This window comes from Corythoichthys intestinalis, chromosome 3, assembly GCF_030265065.1.
Source record: "Corythoichthys intestinalis isolate RoL2023-P3 chromosome 3, ASM3026506v1, whole genome shotgun sequence".
Classification (NCBI taxonomy): domain Eukaryota; kingdom Metazoa; phylum Chordata; class Actinopteri; order Syngnathiformes; family Syngnathidae; genus Corythoichthys; species Corythoichthys intestinalis.
Window position 1 is genome coordinate 23,473,392 of NC_080397.1, and position 23,117 is coordinate 23,496,508.

The 23,117-nt window shown below is 38.9% G+C and overlaps 1 protein-coding gene across 6 annotated transcripts in view; it reads right to left on the bottom strand.

The window, feature by feature from the left end:
• Positions 1-4,872: 4,872 nt before the first annotated feature.
• LOC130913315 (rho guanine nucleotide exchange factor 28) overlaps positions 4,873-23,117 on the bottom strand; it is a 65,365-nt gene continuing 47,120 nt past the window's right edge. For all 6 annotated transcript variants that reach the window (XM_057831816.1, XM_057831815.1, XM_057831818.1 and 3 more), the window contains 17 exons: positions 21,659-21,799; positions 21,279-21,529; positions 21,070-21,195; positions 20,879-20,996; positions 17,468-17,722; positions 17,315-17,391; positions 12,482-12,660; positions 12,245-12,342; positions 11,893-12,084; positions 8,684-8,815; positions 8,472-8,605; positions 8,336-8,383; positions 8,074-8,178; positions 7,841-8,005; positions 7,517-7,768; positions 6,978-7,347; positions 4,873-5,634 (listed from right to left, as the gene is read on the bottom strand). In XM_057831816.1, coding sequence (XP_057687799.1) covers positions 5,444-5,634; positions 6,978-7,347; positions 7,517-7,768; positions 7,841-8,005; positions 8,074-8,178; positions 8,336-8,383; positions 8,472-8,605; positions 8,684-8,815; positions 11,893-12,084; positions 12,245-12,342; positions 12,482-12,660; positions 17,315-17,391; positions 17,468-17,722; positions 20,879-20,996; positions 21,070-21,195; positions 21,279-21,529; positions 21,659-21,799 — 2,834 coding nt within the window. In that variant the 3' untranslated portion in view covers positions 4,873-5,443. The remainder of the gene's footprint in view (positions 5,635-6,977; positions 7,348-7,516; positions 7,769-7,840; positions 8,006-8,073; positions 8,179-8,335; positions 8,384-8,471; positions 8,606-8,683; positions 8,816-11,892; positions 12,085-12,244; positions 12,343-12,481; positions 12,661-17,314; positions 17,392-17,467; positions 17,723-20,878; positions 20,997-21,069; positions 21,196-21,278; positions 21,530-21,658; positions 21,800-23,117) is intronic.

Consider the following 23,117-nt stretch of genomic DNA (forward strand, 5'->3'; position numbering starts at 1 on the left):
TTTATGGCTGGGCTGAAACAAAAGCGGTTGCGCGGTGTCTGTAAACGGGGGTCTCCAGGGTAAAACGGACAAATTAAAAATAGTTTGGGGGCTTAATGTGCCATGAAACTGTTATGGCCGCATATAGACATATTGTTCTATCAAACATATCAGTTCTTTTGGCTTAAAATACAGCAGTTTATATTGAAGAGGGGTGAAAGAGCAGAAACTGCTTTTTCAGCCTTGTCTGTGTTTTCCGCCATATATATAATTATTAAATCATTGTTGCATTTTTAAAATCAATAATAGATTTATAAACTGATGAAATGTTAATCAAAACTGTAGCTTCACTATGGGATGCTTTACTCTGCCAGTTGTTAAACTCCTGTGAGTCACTTCCTGTCAATTTGGGGGCATTTACAAGTACCTTCCTATTGAATTTGTTACTTCCCATTAATTTTTGGACATTTACGTGCCAGTCTCTGTTGCTTTAGTTCATTTCCTTTTCATTTTGGCTCAACCCTGGGTCACTTCCAGTTGATATGGGTTCAAATTTAGGTCACTTCTTGATTTTGGATAACTTCCTATTGATTTTGGATCATTTCCAGGTGACTTCCCGTTCGTTTTGGGTCAATTAACTCTAGATATGGCCCCCCAAAACACTTGTTGTTATGTTTGAGAATGAAAACGTACGAACCATCATTTTGAAAATTAGTTTCCCCTCAGGATTATGAAAGGGTATAAAATTCACTCGGAAAACAAGACAAAAATGGCACTACGAGAGTGGTAAAATTGCAAGAATAAAGTTGCCAAATTTTCAGATAATCTTTGTAAAATTAAGATCTAAGTTTCAAAAGAGTACTATTTTTTTTTTTTGTTTCAAGTCGTCATCCTGCGAAGATGACATTGCATATTTTCAAAGTTAAAATTTAGAGATCAAAATTACAATTTCATGATAAAGTTACATAATTTAAACGAGCATATATTTTAATATGAGTTTAAATTCTTTCATGATAACGCGGCATATTTTTGAAAAAAATATATTTTAAAGATAAAAAAAAGGATAAAGTTGCATATTCTTAATATTGTTGTATATTTCTAATATTTTTGTCAATAACTTCACCAGGATAAAGTGTCTTAAAGCAACACTGGGTAACTTTTCAACCTTTGTAAAATATTTTCATAACATTTGTGATAATATGTCGACTGACAACTAGTTGAATAACACTTCTTTTATAACTTGAGGGGGTCTGAATCGGTTTCAACGGCACTAATTAACTTTGAGGAGGGTGGCAGGGCCCCTGCCACACACACACATGAAAAATTTAAAAAAACTACAAATGTGCTGACTGCTTTATAGCATACGTCACTTCCCCATTTTCCCATTCATTATTAAGATGGAACACGATCCGAACCCTTTTGTGCAAATTCTGCAAAGATGGCAGAGCAACAAAAGAAACAAAAACTTTTGTCTGAGGAGAAAAAAAAGGGAGGCTACCAGGATATACCGAATAAACATTGGCCCGCACATGCAGGTGTGACCATATCACCACCCCCATCCGAACTTGTGGAGTAGGGGGGGGGGGTGTTTAGCCACACGGTTGCTAACCCTCATATGCTATTGTCAGTGGCGCCACCAAGGGGTGGCCACGGCCCCCTCTATAAATTTGTTGGCAACCCCACTGGCCTCCCCACTTGTCAGTATATCGTTAGATTGTAGTAGCATCATTTATACATTTCATCCCAAATGGGATAAAAATTCACTTTATGCTTAATATATATATAGCACAATACAACAGAATTATTGTAGAACTTAAAACAGGGGTGGGCAAACTATTCCACAAAGGGCCGCTCTGGGTGCGGGTTTTTGCTGAAACCCATCAAGAGGACACCTTTTCACCAATCTGGTGTGTTATGAGTGCAATCAGTTGATTGCTGTCAGGTGCTCCTTATTTCCAATGAAACCTAGTTGGTTAAAAGCTCTGTGCTGGATCAGTTGGAACAAAGACAAGGACCCACTGCGGCCCTTGAGGACCGGTTTGCCCACCCCTGACTTAAAATGTTGACTGTACTGTTATGGGCTATGCACATAAAATCATTAGTAACATTAAATATAACACAATACACTAAAGTAAATAAGTAGGCGTCTTTCTGATAGTTTTCTTTTGGCCTTTTTACTGCAACAAAATCATAAAAACATGAAATTATGGCTTTTAGTTTTGGTGTGTCAGCCTAAGATTTTAAGTGGCCCCATCTGGCCACCCCTGTGAAAATTTTCTGGAGGCACCACTGGCTATTGTTTAGCCTCAGCTGGATTCATTGTCTTATTACTTTTCATCCTTCACACAGACGCTGGAAACAGAAATGTTGTTTAATCTATCTGAAGGCAACCGGGGGATTGATTTATGATTGACTGATGATTTTATGACACTGTGCAGGTGTGCATTGGTCCTCATGGGAAATGCAGTCTTCCTTAAGGCAGAACACTACCGCTTTTGTCCACCACACCACTAAAATCGACCAAAACTGAAAAGTTACCAAGTGTTGCTTTAAGAAAATGAAACAAGTCTAAAATACAGGGTGATTCAAAAGGAATGTGCCAATAGCATGGCGGTATTTAAAATAAAAAAAAAAACAAACAAACAAAACAAAAAAAAACAATAAATAACTAGCTGGATACAAGTATTGTATTGTATTGTATACTTTTATTTCATGCTTTACAAGTGCTCAATGTGACCACCACCAGCGGCATGGACGACATCAAGCCGATATGACTTTTAATATGTTAAAATTACTTATTTGTTAAATAGACTTTTCATAGACTTCATAATGTATCGACATGACACATTCCCAATTCACTGCGTCACACCTTCCCAAAGGGGGCTGTCCCACACGCCGCTTCATTTATTAGCTGTCGGTCACATGCAGCGATATAACGCCAGATTTAGGTTGGGTTGAAAAAGTACGAAAGCTGTACATCTTTCGTACCAATCATGCATTTTGAAACATTGTGAAAAAAATCAATGGGAGAAATTAGCCGTTACAGCATTGGCATTATACCTCGCAATATATATGTAAAATAACTGCTGCCCGTTTTTTTTTTTTTTGTTTTTTTTTTTTTGCTTTTAACCAAAAATCGACTGTTTTACGTCCATATCTATAAAAAATTCAGGGATTTAAGCATTCATTCACAAGAATTTTCAACGCAAAAAGCTCTTTGTTGTACTAAGGGGGCCGCCACAGTGACTTAAAGACTAGCAGCACATTAGACATATTTACGTAAAATAAATGCGAATGGCCCATATTTTTTTTTGGGTTCACAAGAATTTTCAACGGAAAAAACTCTTGTTTCCACTCGGTCAGCTTTGACGGCGATAGGCCCCCTACGAATCGGCCCCGCACCCCGTCAAAACATTATGACGTCTATAAACTTTTCTTATTAAATTATTAATTTTAAATAACTACATAAATTAATTAAAAATCAGTCTATTTCAATGATTTTAAAATGTATAAATGGATGATGATTTTAGCACCTTTTTTAATCACCCTGTATATACCACTTTGTCTCGTAAATACACACCTTCAATTTTATGGTGTAAATTTTAAACATTTTATTGTTTTCTATGTGGACTAATATTCCAAAGAAGACAAAAAAAAACCACAGCCTTTGATGCATTTGATGCCTTTGATGGGTGTGACTTTTTATTTTGGACTGTGAACTTGAATAAACGTGAACATTTGTAAATACTGTACGTTTCCCCTTCTTCTGTTTCTTTTCATAATTAACCAATGATCATTCAAACCCATTCTGGTATTCAACAAATGGTGTAACAGAGCAGTGTGGTCTGGTGTTATGGCGGGTATTGTTGGGAAACAGATGTTTCTGCTTCGACTTGCCCGTGACCTCTCAACGTTGTGACTGCTCAGCTGTGACTAAAACACACATACACAGACGCTGAAAACACGTGTGAATGTGATGAACTACTTGTTGATGTACTGATTATCTCTACTTCATGTGGGTGGTCATAAATCAGTCTGGAGAAATTCAAAATGGAAAGTTGGGGGGGGGTTCATGTCCTGGATGACAATATGGAAATAGTGACTGGTAAGTAGTGAGGATTGTTCACAATGAATATAAAATGTGAATTTGAATAAAATGAATGTGAATAAAATATGTTTTAGAGTTTGTCTTTGAAATGCTAATAATTCTTCTGAGATGTATCTGAGATTTCAATGAAGACTCCAGTACCAAAAAGAGGAACATTATTTTTGTTTGTTGTTTCCTTACAGTTTTCAATTACAAGCTTTTTAAGTATTTCACAACATTTGTGATTTGTGTAGGGGCCCTTTATAATGCCACGTATGAGAAAATTTTGTTTTGCTGACTCTAGTCTGATTTGCATGGAGTTAGTATTAGCTGTTGACTGTTGGGGATTTGTAATAAATCATAGCAAATGCCAAATCGAGCGGGATGTGCAATGTCTGGCATTTGCAAAGTAAAAATTCTGTACCAAAAGATTTACCAAAAATGGAAAAAGAAGCACACTTAAAGGCTCAACTTCTGCAGTGACTCTGACGTTAATGCGTGATTAAAACAATGAACCTAGTCAACTCAAGTTAACTTGCCAAGGCTTAGAATAGTTACATGCTAACACAATTTGACGGTTGGAATGTCACCACTCTGGTTTTGCATTTGGCTCTCGATATATTCGCTGTGGTCGCACAACTGACTGAGGTGCTAAAGAAACTGTCATGTCTCAAGTTGAACACCAGAAACATTATGGAGACAATCTTTGAGTTTGGATGGAACAACCATAAATTAAGACAAAAGACAAAAATATTCCCCAGTACATGCATATAGCTAGTAACGAGAGGTTACCTCTCCACACAAGATTTTCTGAATCATACCTTTATAAGCAGCCCAAAAATTAACAATTCACAAGAATGATTACAGCGATTGAAACCAATGTGTACATACAGTGCATGAATCCGTTTACATACAATAAATTACCAAATTGTTCCAAGAAACGATAGCGAGAAAAGGTAGCCCTTTCAATAAACTATACGATACAATACATACAATCTTTACAAACGTGTCATTACCATTCTTCCCAAAATGCTTACATTCCCTAATAAATAGAATATTATTTAAGATCACAAGGCATTATATAGCACTCTTTATGAGAGCAATGGCTTTTCTCCATATATCTTACTTTAAGAGCTACGGGAAAGTAACACCAGCACTTTTTGATAATAGACGTCCAATCCTTCCCACTTCAAATGGATTTAACATCTATCACTGTCAATGGCAGCCAACGAGTTAACATGGAAGAGCACTGATGGCTGCCAGGAAGTTTTAAAGGCACACAATACTTTTCCCTCACGTGATTATTTAGTTTCCCAACTGTATTTACATCCAGTACACTCAAATATATGTAACAACACCCACTTATTTGTAAAGTCATCAGAGGTAAACAATGTTCTCCTCGCCTCCGTCCTCACTGAGATGTCCTTCGAGAGAGAGGTAGGACTGCGTGGGCAGGAGGGGCGTGAGCGAGGGAGAGGAGGAAGAGTAGGTGTTTTCATAAAGGTCTTGACCGGGGATCTCGGGCCTCCAGGCCTCCACGGAATGTTGATCCAACTGTGGACTCAAGTCTGACAGAGGGGAAGAGACATGAGAGTTAGCTACAGTATGTCTGGAGCAGCTATAGAATCTACAGGTGATCAATTTTCTATAGTGTTTGTCCTATATGTATATACCGTATAAGGGGGAAAACACAGACAAGACTGAAAAAGCAGTTACTGCTCTTGTACTCTTCTTTAAAAGAAACTGCTGTATTTTAAGCCAAAACAACTGTTGTGTTTGATAGAACAATATGTCTATATGCTGCCATAGCAGATTCATGGCGCATTAAGCCCCCGAACTATTTTTAATTTGCCCGTTTTACCCCGAAAACCTCTGTTTACAGACGTCGCGCAACCGCTTTTGTTTCAATCCAGCCATAGAAAGAAGGTAATTACATTTATTATTCAAAATGTCTGTCATTTTTAGCTTTGAATCATTAATTGATGTCTAATATTTTGTCCAAAAAAAAAAAAAAAAAAAAAAAAAAAAAAATTCACTCGTATATTTTTAACTTTTAAACAAATTACGTCACAATGAAAAAAATGGTGTCTGTAAAAAAGTCAGATATTTACCTCATAACAATCGCTTAATTGTATTTTTTTTTGTTTCAGTCGCATTTTTACGATATGTTAGATAAGTAACCGATCAAAACAAAGAAAATTGGAAAAAAACGTTTAAAAAGGTAAATATATGAAAAAGAAAATCTCGACCACTCCTTGATGTCTGCGATTTCTGCATCGCGACCCTTGTTATATTGCCATGTTTCACCCATAAAATTCCCCAAAAATCCAGCTGTGGCCATTCCCATCTGTGTCTTGACACTCTGTGATACATGCTACATGGAGTTTTTGGATCGAAACAAGGTAAAAACGCAATAATATCTCTAAGTCATGGCGTCTGTAATTCTGCTCTCGCGTGCTCTCACCTCCAGGTAGGGTTATGCTGTTTAAAAAACCTGTTTAAAAAGCACTGTGTAATTATTGACATCAACAATGGCGAGCTACTAATTTATTTTTTGATTGAAAATTTTACATATTTTATTAAAACGAAAACATTAAGAGGGGTTTTAATATAAAATTTCTATAACTTGTACTAAACTTTATCTTTTAAGAACTACCAGTCTATCCATGGATCCCTTTAACAGAATGTTGATCATGTTAATGCCATCTTGTTGATTTAAAGAAATACAGTACTTATGTACAGTATGTTGAATGTATATATCCGTCTTGTGTCTTCTTTTTCCATTACAACAATCATTTACAGAAAAATATGGTATATCATATGATGTTATAGTTAATCTTAACAGCAAAATCAACATCCCAAAACCTCAAGGCTTTCATAAGAAACATTTCAATATAATTGTGTTACATACGCTTGCTGGTGCTCTGTGGCTGCACAGTTCCTCTGCTGCTGAAGGGATTGACAGAAGTGTTGGCTGACTGGCCGAAGCCATGGTTCTTGTTGTAATTAGGGTATGTGAGACCATCCTGAGATTGTTTTCTGTGGGTTTGGCTGAGCAGGGTATTGAGGCTGTTGTAGAGGCTGGCGCTGAGGCTAATATCAGTGCCGTAGCTGGAGGCTTGCCGGAGGCCGTCGTTGTTTCTCCGCGAGACAGAGGGTAGGTACTGCTGTGGGTTTTTGTTCGGGGGTTGGTTCCTCTGAAGTGATGCCAGTAGAGCAGCGTCATTCTCGTACGTCCAGCAGGTGCCGTCCAGGCTGCCTGAGCGACTGTGACTTGGCACCTTGGGAGATCGAAAAGACATGGGGTAGGTATTAGGTGAGATGATATAATGTGCTTTCCAGAAATGAATACATTGGCTTTCATTAATAGCACTATCGCTCTCATTTGCAGCAATTAACTAAGAAGAATCTTTGTCGCATTACTGCATTGACACGTCCCCTTATTAATACCTTGTATCCATCCAGTGGTATGGTAACAGGCAGACTGCTCTGCCTGTTGTGTCTCCAGCTCTGGAGGAGCCTCTGCTGGGCTTCAAGCTTCTCCTTCTCCCTATCCACATTCTGCTGGCCCTCTCGAAGTCTATCCATACTGGTGCGGTACTCCAGCAGCTGAGTTTCGAGCTCCTCTCGCTCACAACGCAGCCGCTCTGCCTCCATGAGGCAATTCTGCTCACGCTTCTCCAGTGCACTCTCCTGCTCTGTCTGCACATTCAGTAACATACAATGTGAACCCTCACTGAGCTCTTTTGGGTGTCAGGAAATCCTGAGACCAACCTGCTGTTTTTCTTTGGCTGCACACTCCTTATCCCAGCGCTGCTGGTCTTGTTTCAGTTTCAAATGAAGTTTCTGCACATCATCCACGTCTTCCTTCTTCTTCTCTGAACCCTTCTTTTCAACGTCCTCTTTTTTCTTATCAATGCCAGTCTGCTTCTCCTGCTCCTGTAGCACAGCTAATGTTAACTTTTCACAACTCAGACATACCCAAATGTCTTTTAGAATAGTTGTACCAGGCTGTTTTGGAGGGAGGCAAAGGTCCTGAGCTGAGATTTGTCTCCTTCCTGAAGGAGAATTTTCTGGATCTCCAAACAGCTGTCCTGAAGGGTCACAGTAGCCTGCAAACAGCGAAGAAAACAACATTACATCATTACAGATTGTTTCCATGGGCTGGTTCAGCATAAAAAGCGCAAAATTAAAACACAATATATATTTTTGAAAAGAAATGTACAAATACTTGAATCGGCGAGACCCGTGCGTGGGTCCCTTACTCACCTGTAGACTGTAAAGAAGTTGAGTCAGACTCTGCACACTCTCTGCAACCTACGGAATATTGTGTCAGTATGAAAGGACACTAAGAAGTAATAATTTATCAACAAACATTTCCAATGAGGAACTATCATGGCTGCACCTTTAACAGAGTTTCTTTGGTGTCTGCTTTTTTCAGCTCAGCCGCAGAGGTCCACAACACTCCATCCATCCCTGTCCCCTCACTGTCCGATCCAAGAGAGTTGGAGCTCACACTGAGTGTGCTCAGATAATCCGCTGTAGAAACAAGTGGTATGATATGGGCTGCAAATGTTGCCTGTCACACACTCGAAAATCGAATGTTTATTAGCTTACGTTCTGATGGAGACTCAAGGATGCTGCTACCGTGGCTATTGTAGTTGCAGGACTCAGGCCCACAGATAAGAGAGCTGTCACTTTGGACAGGAACTCCATCATGAACCTGTAGAATGGTAATCAGGTTCTCTGCTGAAGAGGAGAAAAAAAAATCGTGTTCAATTCAGGAGGATTCTCAGAGGGTAAATTGGGTTAAAATTGAAATTAAATTCCTTTCACAAATAAATGGTTACTCCAGAATTGGAGGACACTTTGGCTTCAAAACTAGGGCTGTCAAAATTATCGCGTTATCGCGCGGTAATTAATTTTTTAAATTAATCACGTTAAAATATTTGACGCAATTAACGCACATGTCCCGCTCAGACAGTATTCTACCTTTTGGTAAGTTTTACAGCAAGGCTTTTTGTGCTGTCTAACAGCGAACTCTTGTGGTCGCTTTGCGACATGGTTTATTGTCTTCTTGCCGGTTCAATATGGCTGCACGACGTCTCGGGCTGACGCCTACGTTGTAATGTTGTGCTTATATCATCCTTGGACAAGATTTGTCCGTAAGTATGGTTGTTGTAAAGAATGTACATATTATGTTAGTAAGCGAAATGTTATATTTTTTGAATGAGACGCTTTTTGTTTATGTTTAGTGAACCTGTATAGCGTGCTAAGCTAACGTTGTTGCTAATGCAATGCTTGTGTACTTTTTTTTGTAGTTTTACGACGGTCTAAAGAGGACAATGGTTTGAGGCCATTTTATTAATAAATCAGATGAAAAAGGAAGAAGTCTGATTATTAAGGCGTCGTTCTCTAGCTGTCTAGCTTTGGAAAAAGTAGACGCTTCGGAGTGAGGACAGCATAGACAGATTTAAATGACAGTAGCGTGAAATGCCCACTACAGTCCTTATGTACCGTATGTTGAATGTATATATCCATCTTGTCTTATCTTTCCATTCCAACAATTTATTTTACAGAATATATATATAATTTACAGAAAAAGATGGCATATTTTATAGCTGGTTTGAATGGCGATTAATTGTGATTAATTACGATTAATTAATTTTTAAGCTGTAATTAACTCGATTAAAAATTTTAATCGTTTGACAGCCCTATTCAAAACACCTGAAAAATAAACCTTGACTTCTTAAGTTTTCTGCTAGATATTCCCCTTCAATGTTTAATAAACTTTCGGACTAAAAGGCCCACCTGACTATAAGCCGACACTCACCAAATTTGACCCGAAAATTACATTTGTTCATAGATAAGCAGCACCGGACTATAAACCGCAGCTGTCATCACTGTATTATGGGATATTTACACCAAAAGATATCAACCGGTAAAACTAAGTGATTGCGGCATCATCAGACTGTCTAAGACCAAATGAACCACCATGAAGCTTTGAACCAAGTGGCTGCAAAGCTTCATTGCTTGAAGAAGCTTCATTTGGCCATCATTGCTCCCTTGGGGGAGACGGTCAACCTCTGATGCCACCCGATGTCAACACTGTTGTCATTCAACATGCCTCTTTGCATGCATTGCAGCACTACAGGTGTAAAAAACAATCAAAATTCATGTTCTGTGATAATCATTTCTTCAGTTACTGTTCCAGTTGTTTCATTAATTGCTAGCTATGGTATCTGGTAACACTTTATTTGACAGTGGCGACATACAACTGTCATAAGACCATCATATTTATGACATGACACTGCCTTGAGCATTAATGATTGCTTATGACGGAAGTCATTTAGTGTCATCCGGCAAATGATCTCACTTTTGAATGGATGTAAAAGATTTGAGCTGGGCTCAAACTGTATGCACAGGTCATACAAAGAAAACGAAATAGAGTTTCTCTGTCCCAAATGCCCATGATTGTCTCATTTCATAATTATGATGGACTTATGGCAGTCTTATGATGCCGCCATCAAATGAAGTGTTACCAATAAACCCAAATATATCGACAAGTAAGCCGCACTGGACTATAAACTGCAGGATTCAAAAAGAGAAAAAAGTAAAAAAAAGTTTACAATATTTGGCACTATCACAGTAACAGGGTTACAGGCAACAGGGTTGCAAATCCATACTAATGTTAGCTTTTGCTCAGGAGTACAAACTAGCTGTTTATCTGGCATTTAACTGCTGACCGAGAGTACAAATTGTCTTATTCTAATTGTATGCATAAGAAGGCTGCATGAAGTAGAGTCAGACGTTCCACCTAAATTAATTATTTTATAGAAGATAGGACATAAATGTGCTCTAGCCATTCTTTGGTAAACTGTCTGATACAGTCAAAACCAGCATATCATGCGATTTATTGATCTTGGGTACCGTTTATCTTAATGAGGGGTTGCGGGGGTGCTGGAGCCTATCCCAGGCAACTATGGGCAGGAGGCAAGGTACACCCTAAACTGGCTGCCAATCACGGCGCACAATGAGACATATAACCATTCGCGCTTACACTCACACCTAGGGACAGTTTTAGAGCATTCAATTAGCCTATCATGCATGTTTCTGGGATGTGGGATGCAACCAGAATATTTGGAGAAAACCCATGTAGGTACGGAGAGAACATACAAACTCAGCATAGTAAGGCCGGAGCCTGGAACTGAACTCTTGGTCTCAAAATCTGTGAAGCAGACGTGCTAAGCACTCTTTCACCCTGATGCCATCATGTGATTTACTGCTTGGCTATGGTAATAGGGCTGCATGCCTGTTGACACCTGTTGATGTTCCACGAATAATGATTTATATTTGAACTATTACAAGAGCGATATTACAAGAGACAGCAATGAAACTAATTAATTGTAAGTTCATTAGAACTAAATTTTTCATTCGAGATTTAATTTAGTCATTGGCATGGTGAAACAAGAGAAAAAAGGCATTTTAAGGGATACTCCAAACTTATTTGGAATTAACAAAAAAAAAAACTATTCAAACATTTTTTTCGCTTAATAATTTCTTTAAACACATGTTCTTTTTTATTTAATTGGTCGCAAAACCAATAAATTTACTCATAAACTGCATGTTTTAGTATTTTGTATGTGGATTATTTAAAACCTGAAGGAGCGGAATGTAAAATGTCCTCCAATTCTAGAATGACACAAAAATTTTAAATAACACTTTATTCAACACTAGCCGATGTTCCTGCATTTAGGTCAATATGTTAATTATCAAGACGCTTGCTGATCCACTAAGAAAATAACTATTCTAAGCAATTGTCTCACCTTCTCTGAGCGCGGCCGAGAGCAGCGTTGAGGCCTGTATGGGTGCCTCACGATCAATGTCTGCTTGTACCAGCAGGTGGCGATGTGGTATGGCTTCTGGAGAGCGTAGGGTTAAATCTGTGAGTTCAGCATATAACTGTAACTTCTCTTCCAAGCTGTTGCAGATGCGCTGGTCCCGATTCAACAATGTCTCTGCAAAAAACATACACTTTAACATACTAACCATTTGGCTGCTATTGATGGCATTAAATGTTTAATTCATTTACTCCTACCAGTCCAAATGAATTGGATGTCTATCGACGTCTACAGCAGCTATTGAGTTAATTGTAAACAAAGTAAGCTCAAATGATACCTTGGAACTTTGAGATTTTTTGAACCTTGGCTTCCGCTTCTCGCTTGGCCTCTGCTGATTCGGCGCTGCGCTCCTCCTCCTCTTCCTTCACTGGACAACTACCATGAAAGTTAAGTAGGTTAGATAATGATTAACACACACACACACACAAATACTGTATACAAGCACAAAGACAGTACTGTTCAACTAAATTGTACACAAATCAAAGGAAATCACGTTAGGGGAGCCAAAACAGACCTCTCGACAGCCTGTCGTATTTGTTTCATCCAGGCATTTCTCTCTTCTTTGGTGGTGGTGTGAACTTCATACATCTCTGGTCCAGCTGAAGAAGCAGAGATGAGGAACAACCCTCGTTCCTCATTGGCTACTTCTCTAACGATGAGCTTCTGCAGTGGGATCACAGGAGGCTTCTGGTCCTGAAAGTAAATGAAAAAGATTAGACCAGGGGTGTCAAATATATGGCCCGCGGGCCAGGAGCAGCTCGCCAGGGAGTCCAATCCAGCCTGTGGTTCTGCCTAACGGGCACACAATATCTCACTCATACTGTACATACAAAATCACATGCATTTATTTTGACATCGGCACCGTAAAACTATAGATTTGTGTTTTGTGTCATCGAGTGCGTGCAGCATCGACTGCGTGCAGTACTGACTGCACTTGGTTCACTTTCGTGTCCGCGGTTGCATTCGTTCATTCGCCCCCTACCAGTCAAAACTGGATTGGATGTCTAACACCCAATGGTGTTACCAGGATGCCATTAGTCTTACCTGGGGGGCATAAAAAAAAAAAATAAAATAAAAAGCTACAATGCTCAAGTAGGTCGAAATCCAGCGTATGGCTACTGCACCTAAAAACATGTTTTGTTTTCTCCTTGACATAACTGTCGTTGTGATTTGATCTAAACGAATAAAAGTTGATTTGATTTTATTTGACTTAGAGAACACACCAATAACTGAACAGTATGGACATGCAGGTGACAATGTTTTTTTTTTTTAGGTAACCTATTTTTGTTCCTCAGTTTTATTATTATTACCGTATTATTATTATAGTTATTATTTGTTCCTCAGCCCCTTTGAGCTCGATTGATCCCCTTAGGCTACGTTCATACTACAGGTCTTAATGCACGAATCCGATTTTTTTGTGTTTTTCCGACTCGAGTGAGGCATTAACTTGACGGTCTGAACGTGATAAATCGCATAGAACTGGACCATTTCAAATCCGATCTGGGTCACTTTCGTATGTGGTTCAAATCCGATCTGGGCCACATTTTTCCTGGTCTGTACTGTCCACTCTCCCAAATCGGATTTCATGCAGCAATTACGTCATCAAATAGCGAGAAAGACGCTACCGTAGCGATGCAGCAGTGCGTTATTAGCGCCTAGCTTGCAGTGAACACGGCTTTTGGGGAAGGGCTGGGCTTGACAACAGTCATAAAAAATAAAAATGGGTTGAGGCTAAGCCTGAGAATGCTTAGTTTTCTCTCTGCTCCAAGTGAGCAATATTTTAACATTGCCTACACGGCCGAGAGTCGGGGCAAACTGCCCGTATGTGTGTGTGTGACGTGCACGGACAGTGCGTGCATGCTATCGATCCATATAAACTGTGAATATAAGCCTAAACGGGGATTATTTATGTCTGTTATTTGTGTCCTCCTTTTGAAAAGCATAATATGATATCCCTGGAATGACGGATGACGTGTGTCATTTGTTTTGATGCTTCTGCCCATGCGGGTCTTCTTGCTCAGCGCGTGTCGGACTGCGAATTAGTGCGCATGCGTAATACTTGAACGGTCTCAATGGACAAAGGCAGTCTGAACGGGCACGCCAAAAAAACGGATATGACAAAAAATCGGATTCGTGCATTAAGACCTGTAGTATGAACGTAGCCTTAGAATATGAGGGGCCGTACAAGACATTTTTCATTCTGGCCCTCTCACACACATACATTCTCCTTTCACATACATATATATTCACTCTCACACACATACATTCTCCTCTCACATGCATACATTCTCCTTTCACATCCATACATTTTTACTTTCACATTCATACATTTTTACTTTCACATTCATACATTTTCACTCTCACATTCATACATTTTCACTCTCACATCCATACATTTTTACTTTCACATTCATACATTTTTACTTTCACATTCATACATTTTCACTCTCACATTCATACATTTTCACTCTCACATTCATACATTTTTACTTTCACATTCATACATTTTTACTTTCACATTTAAACATTTTTACTTTCACATTTATACATTTTCACTCTCACATTCATACATTTTTACTTTTACATTTATACATTTTCACTCTCACATTCATACATTTTTACTTTCACATTCATACATTTTTACTTTCACATTTATACATTTTTACTTTAACGTTTATTTTTCAAAGTACTTTTATTTTGAAATAATACATCAGAATTTTATCTGAGTATTTTAGTTCAATACTTGGGGTAGTCTAGTATACCCCAGAAGTGGAACCGTCCCGGAATATCAGCCAGATTTTTTTAAATCAATTTTTGAAATCAGGCGAAATGACAGCTAAAATCGGCAATTTTCAAAGTACTTTTATTTTGAAATAATGCATCAGAATTTTATCAGAGTACTTTAATTCAATACTTGGGGTAGTCTAGTATACCTCAGAAGTGGAACCGTCCCAGGATATCAACCACATTTTTTTAAAATCAGTTTTTGAAATCGGGCGAAATGACAGCAAAAATGGGCAATTTTCAAAGTACTTTTATTTTGAAATGATACATCCGAATTTTATCAGAGTACTTTAGTTCGAGTCTTAGGGTCGTCTAGTATACCTCAGAAGTGGACCCGTCCCGGGATATCAGCCAGATATTTTTAAATTAAAATTTGAAATAAGGGTAAATGACAGAAATAACTAGCAATTTTCTAAGTAGTATTACTCGGAATTCCTAAAAAAATTTTTGTATCATAATACTTTAGTTTGGGTCTCGGGGTGCTCAAGTGCCTCTCTCAAGTGGACCCGTTCTTGGATGGCTTCCCGTTTTTTTATTTATTCATATTTATTTTTTTCAATAAAGGGACTAGCGCTGTGAAGCCACCGCGTTCCATTATGAAGCCAGCGCGTTGCAGTACCATAATGCACACAATGCAAACAATGATCCAAATGAGGGGCGGGTAGCTTGACTTCGTTTTTACGAGTGGAGGGTGGATTGACTGCAGTAGTCTGGGAGCGGGTCATATTAGCTCCCGCTTGGACAGTTGAAGAGGTTCGAGAGTTGCTCGGTCTAAAAATGTCTCTCATTTCACTTTCAACTGCGTCATAATTAGCACTGTTGGGTGCAGTTGATTGTGTCCTTTGCCGCCGCTCGAGACAGGAAGCCAAAGAAGTTAGTTTCTGGGGTCGACAAAATGTTTTGCAAAAGTCCAACTGCTTGCCGAAGTGATTGTGCGTCCTCTTCCTTGTTATTTTATGAACAGTAACCCGCGTCAGGTTCTCAGCCAATCAGAGCTTACCAGTCAGAGCTAGCCAATCAGAGCTGGCTTCCGTTTCAACTAGACTCCTTCCGTTTTCACTATACTTTCACTCATACATACATACATTCTCCTCTCACGTTCATACATACTTTCCTCACATACATATATATTCACTCTTATACACATATATTTTATTTATACAAACATACATTTCACAGACTAAAAATGTGTGAATGTGAGAGTAAACATTTATGAATATAAGAGTGAAAATGTATAAACGTGAGAGAGAAAATGTATAAACGTGAAAGTAAAAATGTATGAATGTGAGAGTGAAAATGTATAAATGTGAAAGTAAAAATGTATGAATGTGAGAGTGAAAATGTATAAATGTAAAAGTAAAAATGTATGAATGTGAGAGTGAAAATGTATAAATGTGAAAGTAAAAATGTATAAATGTGAAAGTAAAAATGTATAAATGTGAAAGTAAAAATGTATGAATGTGAGAGTGAAAATGTATGCATGTGAGAGTGAAAATGTATGAATGCGAGAGTGAAAATGTATAAATGTGAAAGTAAAAATGTATGAATGTGAGAGTGAAAATGTATGAATGTGAGAGTGAAAATGTATGAATGTGAAAGTAAAAATGTATGAATGTGAAAGTAAAAATGTATGGATGTGAAAGGAGAATGTATGCATGTGAGAGGAGAATGTATGTGTGTGAGAGTGAATATATATGTATGTGAAAGGAGAATGTATGTGTGTGAGAGGGCCAGAATGAAAAATGTCTTGTACGGCCCCTCATATTAGAATGCTTCAAAATGCACCAAAATTGGCAGGCAGGTAAAGACAGGTGCAATCTTTGATACCGTGTAAAGACAAATTCCAAATACACTATGTAGCATCCCCTAGCAGCGAAAAAGGAAGTAAGAACGCAAAGGTTAAAACTTATAACACATCAGTACTATATGAATGGAATACCACATGCGGTGCCCAGACTGCCCGTTAGTACTACATCCAGTTTTTTTTTGGGTGGGCACTGCGTGTCCGTGGGTGGGCCCCTGCTATCACCGTCATTAGCAGCCAATGAGTTACCAAGGAAGTGACCCAAAAACAAAAGGAAGAGACACCAAATCGACAGGATGTAATTTGGAAATGCCCCAAAATCAACAGGAAGCAGCCCGGAAATGTGCAGAAATCAACAGGAAATTATCCAAAATTTAGAGGGAGCCGTAAATATCTTAAAATTACACGAAAGCTACGCAAAATTAACTCATTGCCTGCCATTCACAATGATGGCCATCCAATTGACTTAAACTGTAAGTACTAGATGTGAATGCTCATCTTTCAGTGCCATTAACGGTGCTAGACGTTCATCCCATTTTGACTGGGAGGGGGTGAATGAACTTTCATTTGCCCATCTCAATCAAATTGAATTGGTCAATGCCAGTCAGTGAGTTAGCTTATCTGCCCAAAAATAAACTAGTGCGGCCCACATGAGATGTAATAGCCCTAAATTTGGCCCGCGAACCAGAGGAGTTTGACACCCCTGGATTAGAGACATAAAAAGTCAGAGTTGAACACATATTTTGTAAAGAGGATTACCACAGCCGCAAATACAAAGCGTTGATCTTTCTCTTGCAGGAACACCAGAACATCTGTAAGCAAGAGGGCCAGTGTATCTAGAGGGAAGGAAAACAACACACATAAATTAGTTTTGAAAATCTAATCTGGCACCAGACATGCAGCTCAATAAACCTTTTAGGCGGCCAGTAGCAGTCTTCCAGTAAAGCAATCCCTTGTGCTGTAGATTTCTGTGTTTGCCGTGCAGATCCTGCTTGCGAACCTCCTTGCCACTCTTTAGTTTGGCAAAACTCTTATTCTCCAACCGGGTGAGCACTTCCTGCAGCTCCTGAGATCTCTCGTACTCACTCACAGTCAGGTCCACTGCCGCGATAATATCACGTATCTGAGCCAGAGCACTTGACAAGTCTGAGTGTTCTTGACTGCCTTCTGTTGAGGGGAAGGTAACAGAGGTCAATGCGTAACAAGGGTGACGGTGGTTACACTAATTCAAACACCAAACAAACACTAGTTATTTTTACTGCAGGTATGAGCAGTACTTAAAGCTCAAATTTTATACTTTTTTCACCCTATTTAACCTTAATATACCGCATTGTGTGGACCACTCTTATTTAACATCTATACGCTTCCCTTAGCTCAGATAATGGAACAGTATGACATCTCCTATCACGCCTATGCAGATGACACACAACTGTACATTTCTGTGTCCCCACATGATTATAGTCCCTTAGTCTCCCTGAGTAAATGCATTCATCAAATCAATGAATGGATGTGCCAGAATTTTCTCCAGTTAAATGTGGAGAAGACAGAGGTGATCATTTTTGGGCCAAAAAAGGAAAGGTCAAAGATAAGCAGGCAACTTAGCACAATGTCACTTACAGCTACAAATCAAGTCAGAAACCTTGGCGTAATTATTGACTCAGACCCAAAATTTGATAGCCATCTAAAGTCCGTCACTATATCTGCTTATTACCACCTAAAAAATATAACCAGAATTAAGGGGCTTCTGACTCAACAAGACATGGAAAAACTTATGCATGCATTCATTTTCAGCAGATTGGACTATTGCAACGGTATATTTACGGGTCTTGATAAAAAATCAGTCAGGAAGCTGCAGCTAGTACAGAATGCTGCAGCCAGAGTCCTCACAAATACAAGGAAGCTGGACCACATTACACCGGTTTTGAAATCGCTACACTGGCTTCCAGTGAGTCAAAGGATAGACTATAAAATACTACTGCTCGTCTATAAAACACTTAATGGCCTTGGACCAAAATACATGCTTGATTTGTTAGATTCCTATGAGACATCTAGACCCCTAAGGTCGTCTGGAACCGGTCTCCTGCATGTTCCAAGAAACAAGAACCAAGCATGGTGAGGCAGCATTTAGTTATTATGCTCCTCACCTCTAGAACAAGTTACCTGAATGTCTGAAGTATGCTCAAACTGTTAGCTCTTTTAAATCAGGGCTAAAAACGCTTTTGTTTAGCACTGCATATCCATAACTGTCTATATATTCCAATCTACTTGCTTTCTATTCCTCTTGTGCTTATCGCCATTGCTGATTTCAATTATTAGTAGTAGTAGTTTTTGTTTTATTCTTATTTATTTATTTTAGGGCTGTCAAACGATTAAAAATTTTAATCGAGTTAATTACAGCTTAAAAATTAATTAATCGTAATTAATCGCAATTAATCGCAATTCAAACCATCTATAAAATATGCCATATTTTTCTGTAAATTATTGTTGGAATGGAAAGATAAGACACAAGGCAGATATATACATACTACATACTGTACATAAGTACTGTATTTGTTTATTGTAACAATAAATCCACAAATGGCATTATTAACATTCTTTCTGTTAAAGTGATCCAGGGATAGAAAGACTTTAGTTTTTAAAAGACAGAGGTTATAGTTACAAGTTATAATTTTATATTAAAACCCCTCTTCATGTTTTCGTTTTAATAAATTTTGTAAAATTTTCAATCAAAAGTAGAGTTAATACAATAATAATAAGAATAAAAATAACAATAATAAGAATAAAGTAACCAAAGTCTGAGTAAGTTTTACGTGTGTTTTGCATAGCTATTTTGATATGGAATGCCAGTTCATTTTGCATTGTTGTTTAACTGTGAGAATAGGGCCTCATTACTATAGACTGAAGTGCTTTTCTTTTTGTGAACATTATTTTTTTGAGAGATAGGAATATTATTTTTGTTGTGCTTTCACTAAACGATACTTATGTTTGTTGTGAAGGAGAAGCTTATGCCAATAAACGGCGCGGTCCAAAGAACGCCTGTGTCCACTCGCCTTTATAAAATATATATCTCTGTACATATCTTACCCAAAATACAACAAGAGACACATAATTGCCACTAAAAGAAAGAAAACTTAGCGAAATATGTGTGGAGCACAAATAGAAATTTGCATTGCATTGTGCATACAGCATAAACATCTTTGCCTGGCTCTGCCAGACTATTCTCCCTGTATTTTTCAAACACCGAGAGTATAGTCTGGGAACCAGCCCATTAACGGCCTCTCGAGCAGGTACAAAATCAATCGACATATCAGATTTGTTTATTTGCGTGACGTGTTCTTAACGAGCAACGTCACTCTTGCACGTCGAAAGTCGTCTCCACAACACAGATGGTGAACGGGAGAGCCGAGAATATGTTCCAATCCACGGTAAAATCAGTTTTAAATGACCAAAAACACATCGACACGAGTCATTGACAACAGTCTGTCTCGCGCTAGCCATGTTGAGTAAACTCCGCTCTCTTCGTATGTTTACTTCCGCGCGCAAGTCCCTCGTCCTTCCCTCGTCATTTTACTAACGTCACGTCTGCCCGTCGCTGATTGGTCCACTCCGCTGTCTGTTTGCTGTGGCTTGCTCCGCCCTGGAAATTGTATCTGCGTGAATGGTGGCCAGACTCAATAGCTTGAACAGCGGTGAGTCTGGTGTACCAGGCAGTAAACATCTCACAACTACTAATTCTCCCACGTTTAGAAGAAATAACATTAGTATGGAACGGCGCTGCCCCCAAGCGGCCGGTGGCATTCTCTTCACTCTTAATGTCCATGAACGGCCTCATTGTAATCTGTTTAAGGCAATGTGTGAGCTGGTCATTCAGTGCATGCGTTAATTGCATCAAATATTTTAACGTGATTAATTTAAAAAAATAATTAACGCCCGTTAACGCGATAATTTTGACAGCCCTAATTTATTTTTATTCTATTTGTGATTAAATGCGATTTTTATGTATAATTTTATTTCCGATTTTGATTGGCTTGGTTTTTACGTTGTATTGATTTAAATGTGATTTTTATTATCTTCATGTGATGTAAAGCACTTTGAATTGCCTTGTGTTGAATTGTGCTATATAAATAAATTTGCCTTGCCTTTTAGAGGCCCAGAGAGGCCCGTGAGTACGGGGGAAATTTGTTTGCAGTAAAAATGCCAACTGAAGATTAAAACTGTTCACAAGCTGCAAAACCGCTGCTTGTTGTGAACTAAGATGAGTTTGTTGCCACTTTGCAGCTCTTGTATCTCGGCAAATACAGTATGTCAGTTGAGTTGACTTGCCTTGAGTGTAATGTAATATCCTCTCCAACAAGACAGGGTATTTGGTGATGCGCTGGGTGACTAAAAGGATGAACTCTGGAATCCCTCTTCTCCTGACTAGTGAGTTATTGTTCTGTTGCTGTAAGCACAAGTTTTGAGTTTTATAAACCAAGGATCTTAAAAGTAAAACGCATTCAGGAGCTGTGCCCTACTTTGACAAAATTCTGCAGTTTCTTATTCTGTTGCTGGAGCTCTTTGAATACGTTGACAGCTTCCATGTGGTGGCTGCAGAAATCTCCATATACTTGCTTCATATTCTCAGCATTTTCATCTGAGAACTAAAAAGAGTGATCATTTGTGTGGCTGAAAGTTTACAATATCTTTGTTTCTTTGAAAAGGTATTTTATCTACTGTTACCAACCTGCTGAAGCAGGATGTCACCAATCTGATGTATGAGATAATTTCTCTGATTCTCAGGTTGCGTAGAAGCTTGTCTGCACTCCTGCAGCGATCCAAAGAGGTTCCTATGAAAGAGCAGCAAGGAATCCAAGCATGGAAAGATTCTGGCCACACACTCCCAGTCCAGCTGCAGCTCCTCCAGCATGCCTCGTCTGAACACTTCTGACATGACTGTCAAAGCCTGGATGTGGTGCAGCTCTGTCTGCATTAGTTCTACAGGGAGGCAGCAAGGTGTTTTAGCATTATTATACAAATGGGAATGTTGAGTAATGAACTCAAAAGTGAGGAGCTTTGGGACCACACTGAACTAATTGACTCCAAACGAGGAAAGCCCGGCTTTACCATAAATGACATCCTGGCGTTTGATGACGCGTCTGTCGTGCTGCCTGCAGAAGTCTGGACTGACCGCAAGACTCCATGACTCAGCATCAAGTCCCAGCAGGTTGGCTGACAGATCACTCAGTAGAGGGGCTTCAACATCATCTACAACAAGTTTTTCAACTGTTTAATATTTTTGTTTAAAGGTGCTGTGAAATATATTTTACATACAGTGGTATGAAAAAGTATCCGAACCTTTTGGAATTTCTCACATTTCTGCATAAAATCACCATCAAATGTGATCTGAACTTAGTCAAAATCAAACGAATAAAAAATAGTGTCTGCTTCAACTAAAACCACCTAAACATTGATAGGTTTTCATATTTTAATGAGGATAGCATGCAAACAATGACAGGAGGGGGGGGGGGGGGGTAAATAAGTGAACCTTTTGCCAAAGGAGACTTTGACTGCCTAAGAGCAATTGACACCGATTTTTACCACACAATTTAAGTGAGGTGTGTGCCCAACCACTGATGAGTAGTTTAAAGCTGCCCTGCACACTATAAAACACACACCTGGTAAGAATTGTCTTGATGAGAAGCATTGTCTGATTTGGATCGTGGCTAGCTCAAAAGAGCTGTCTGAAGACCTGCGATCAAGGATTGTTGATTTGTATAAAGCAGGGAAAGGATACAAATCATCTCTAAAAGTTTGGATGCTCATCAATCGACAGTCAAAGAAGTTGTCTTCAAATGGAGAGAGTTTGGCACGGCTCCTTCTCTCTTAAAGAGTGGCTGTCCACCAAAGATGGTGCCAAGAGTTCAGTGCAGAATACTAAGAGAGGTAAAAAAAAAAAAAAAAAGCTAGAGTGTCTGCTAAAGACTTACAGAAATCACTGGCACAGTCCAATATCACTGTGCACACATCAACCATATGTAAAACTATGGCCAAGAATAGTGTTCATGGGAGGCCTCCACGGAGGAAGCCACTGCTGTCTAAAAAAAGAATTGTTGCTCGTTTAATGTTCGCAAAAAGGCACTTGGACACTCCACAGAAGTTTTGGCAAAATATTTTGTGGCCTGATGAAACCAAAGTTGAATTGTTTGGGAGTAACACACAACGTCATGTGTGGAAGAAAAATGGAACAGCTCACCAACATCCACACCTCATCCCCACTGTGAAGCATGGTGGAGGGATTACCATGATTTGGGGCTGTTTTCCTACCTCGGGGCCTGGACAACTCGCAATCATTAAGAGAAGAATGAATCAAAAGTTTATTAGGATGTTTTACAAGAAAACCTGAGGCGTCCGTCTGTCTGTCCACCCGTCTGACAGACGGGGGGCTTTTAAATGTGATGGTTCACTTACCTTTCTTCCCCCCTCTTCTGTCATTGTTTTCATACTATCCTCATTAAAATATGAAAACCTATAAATGTTTCGGTGGTTTTAGTTAAAGCAGACACTGTTTTTTCATCTGTGTATT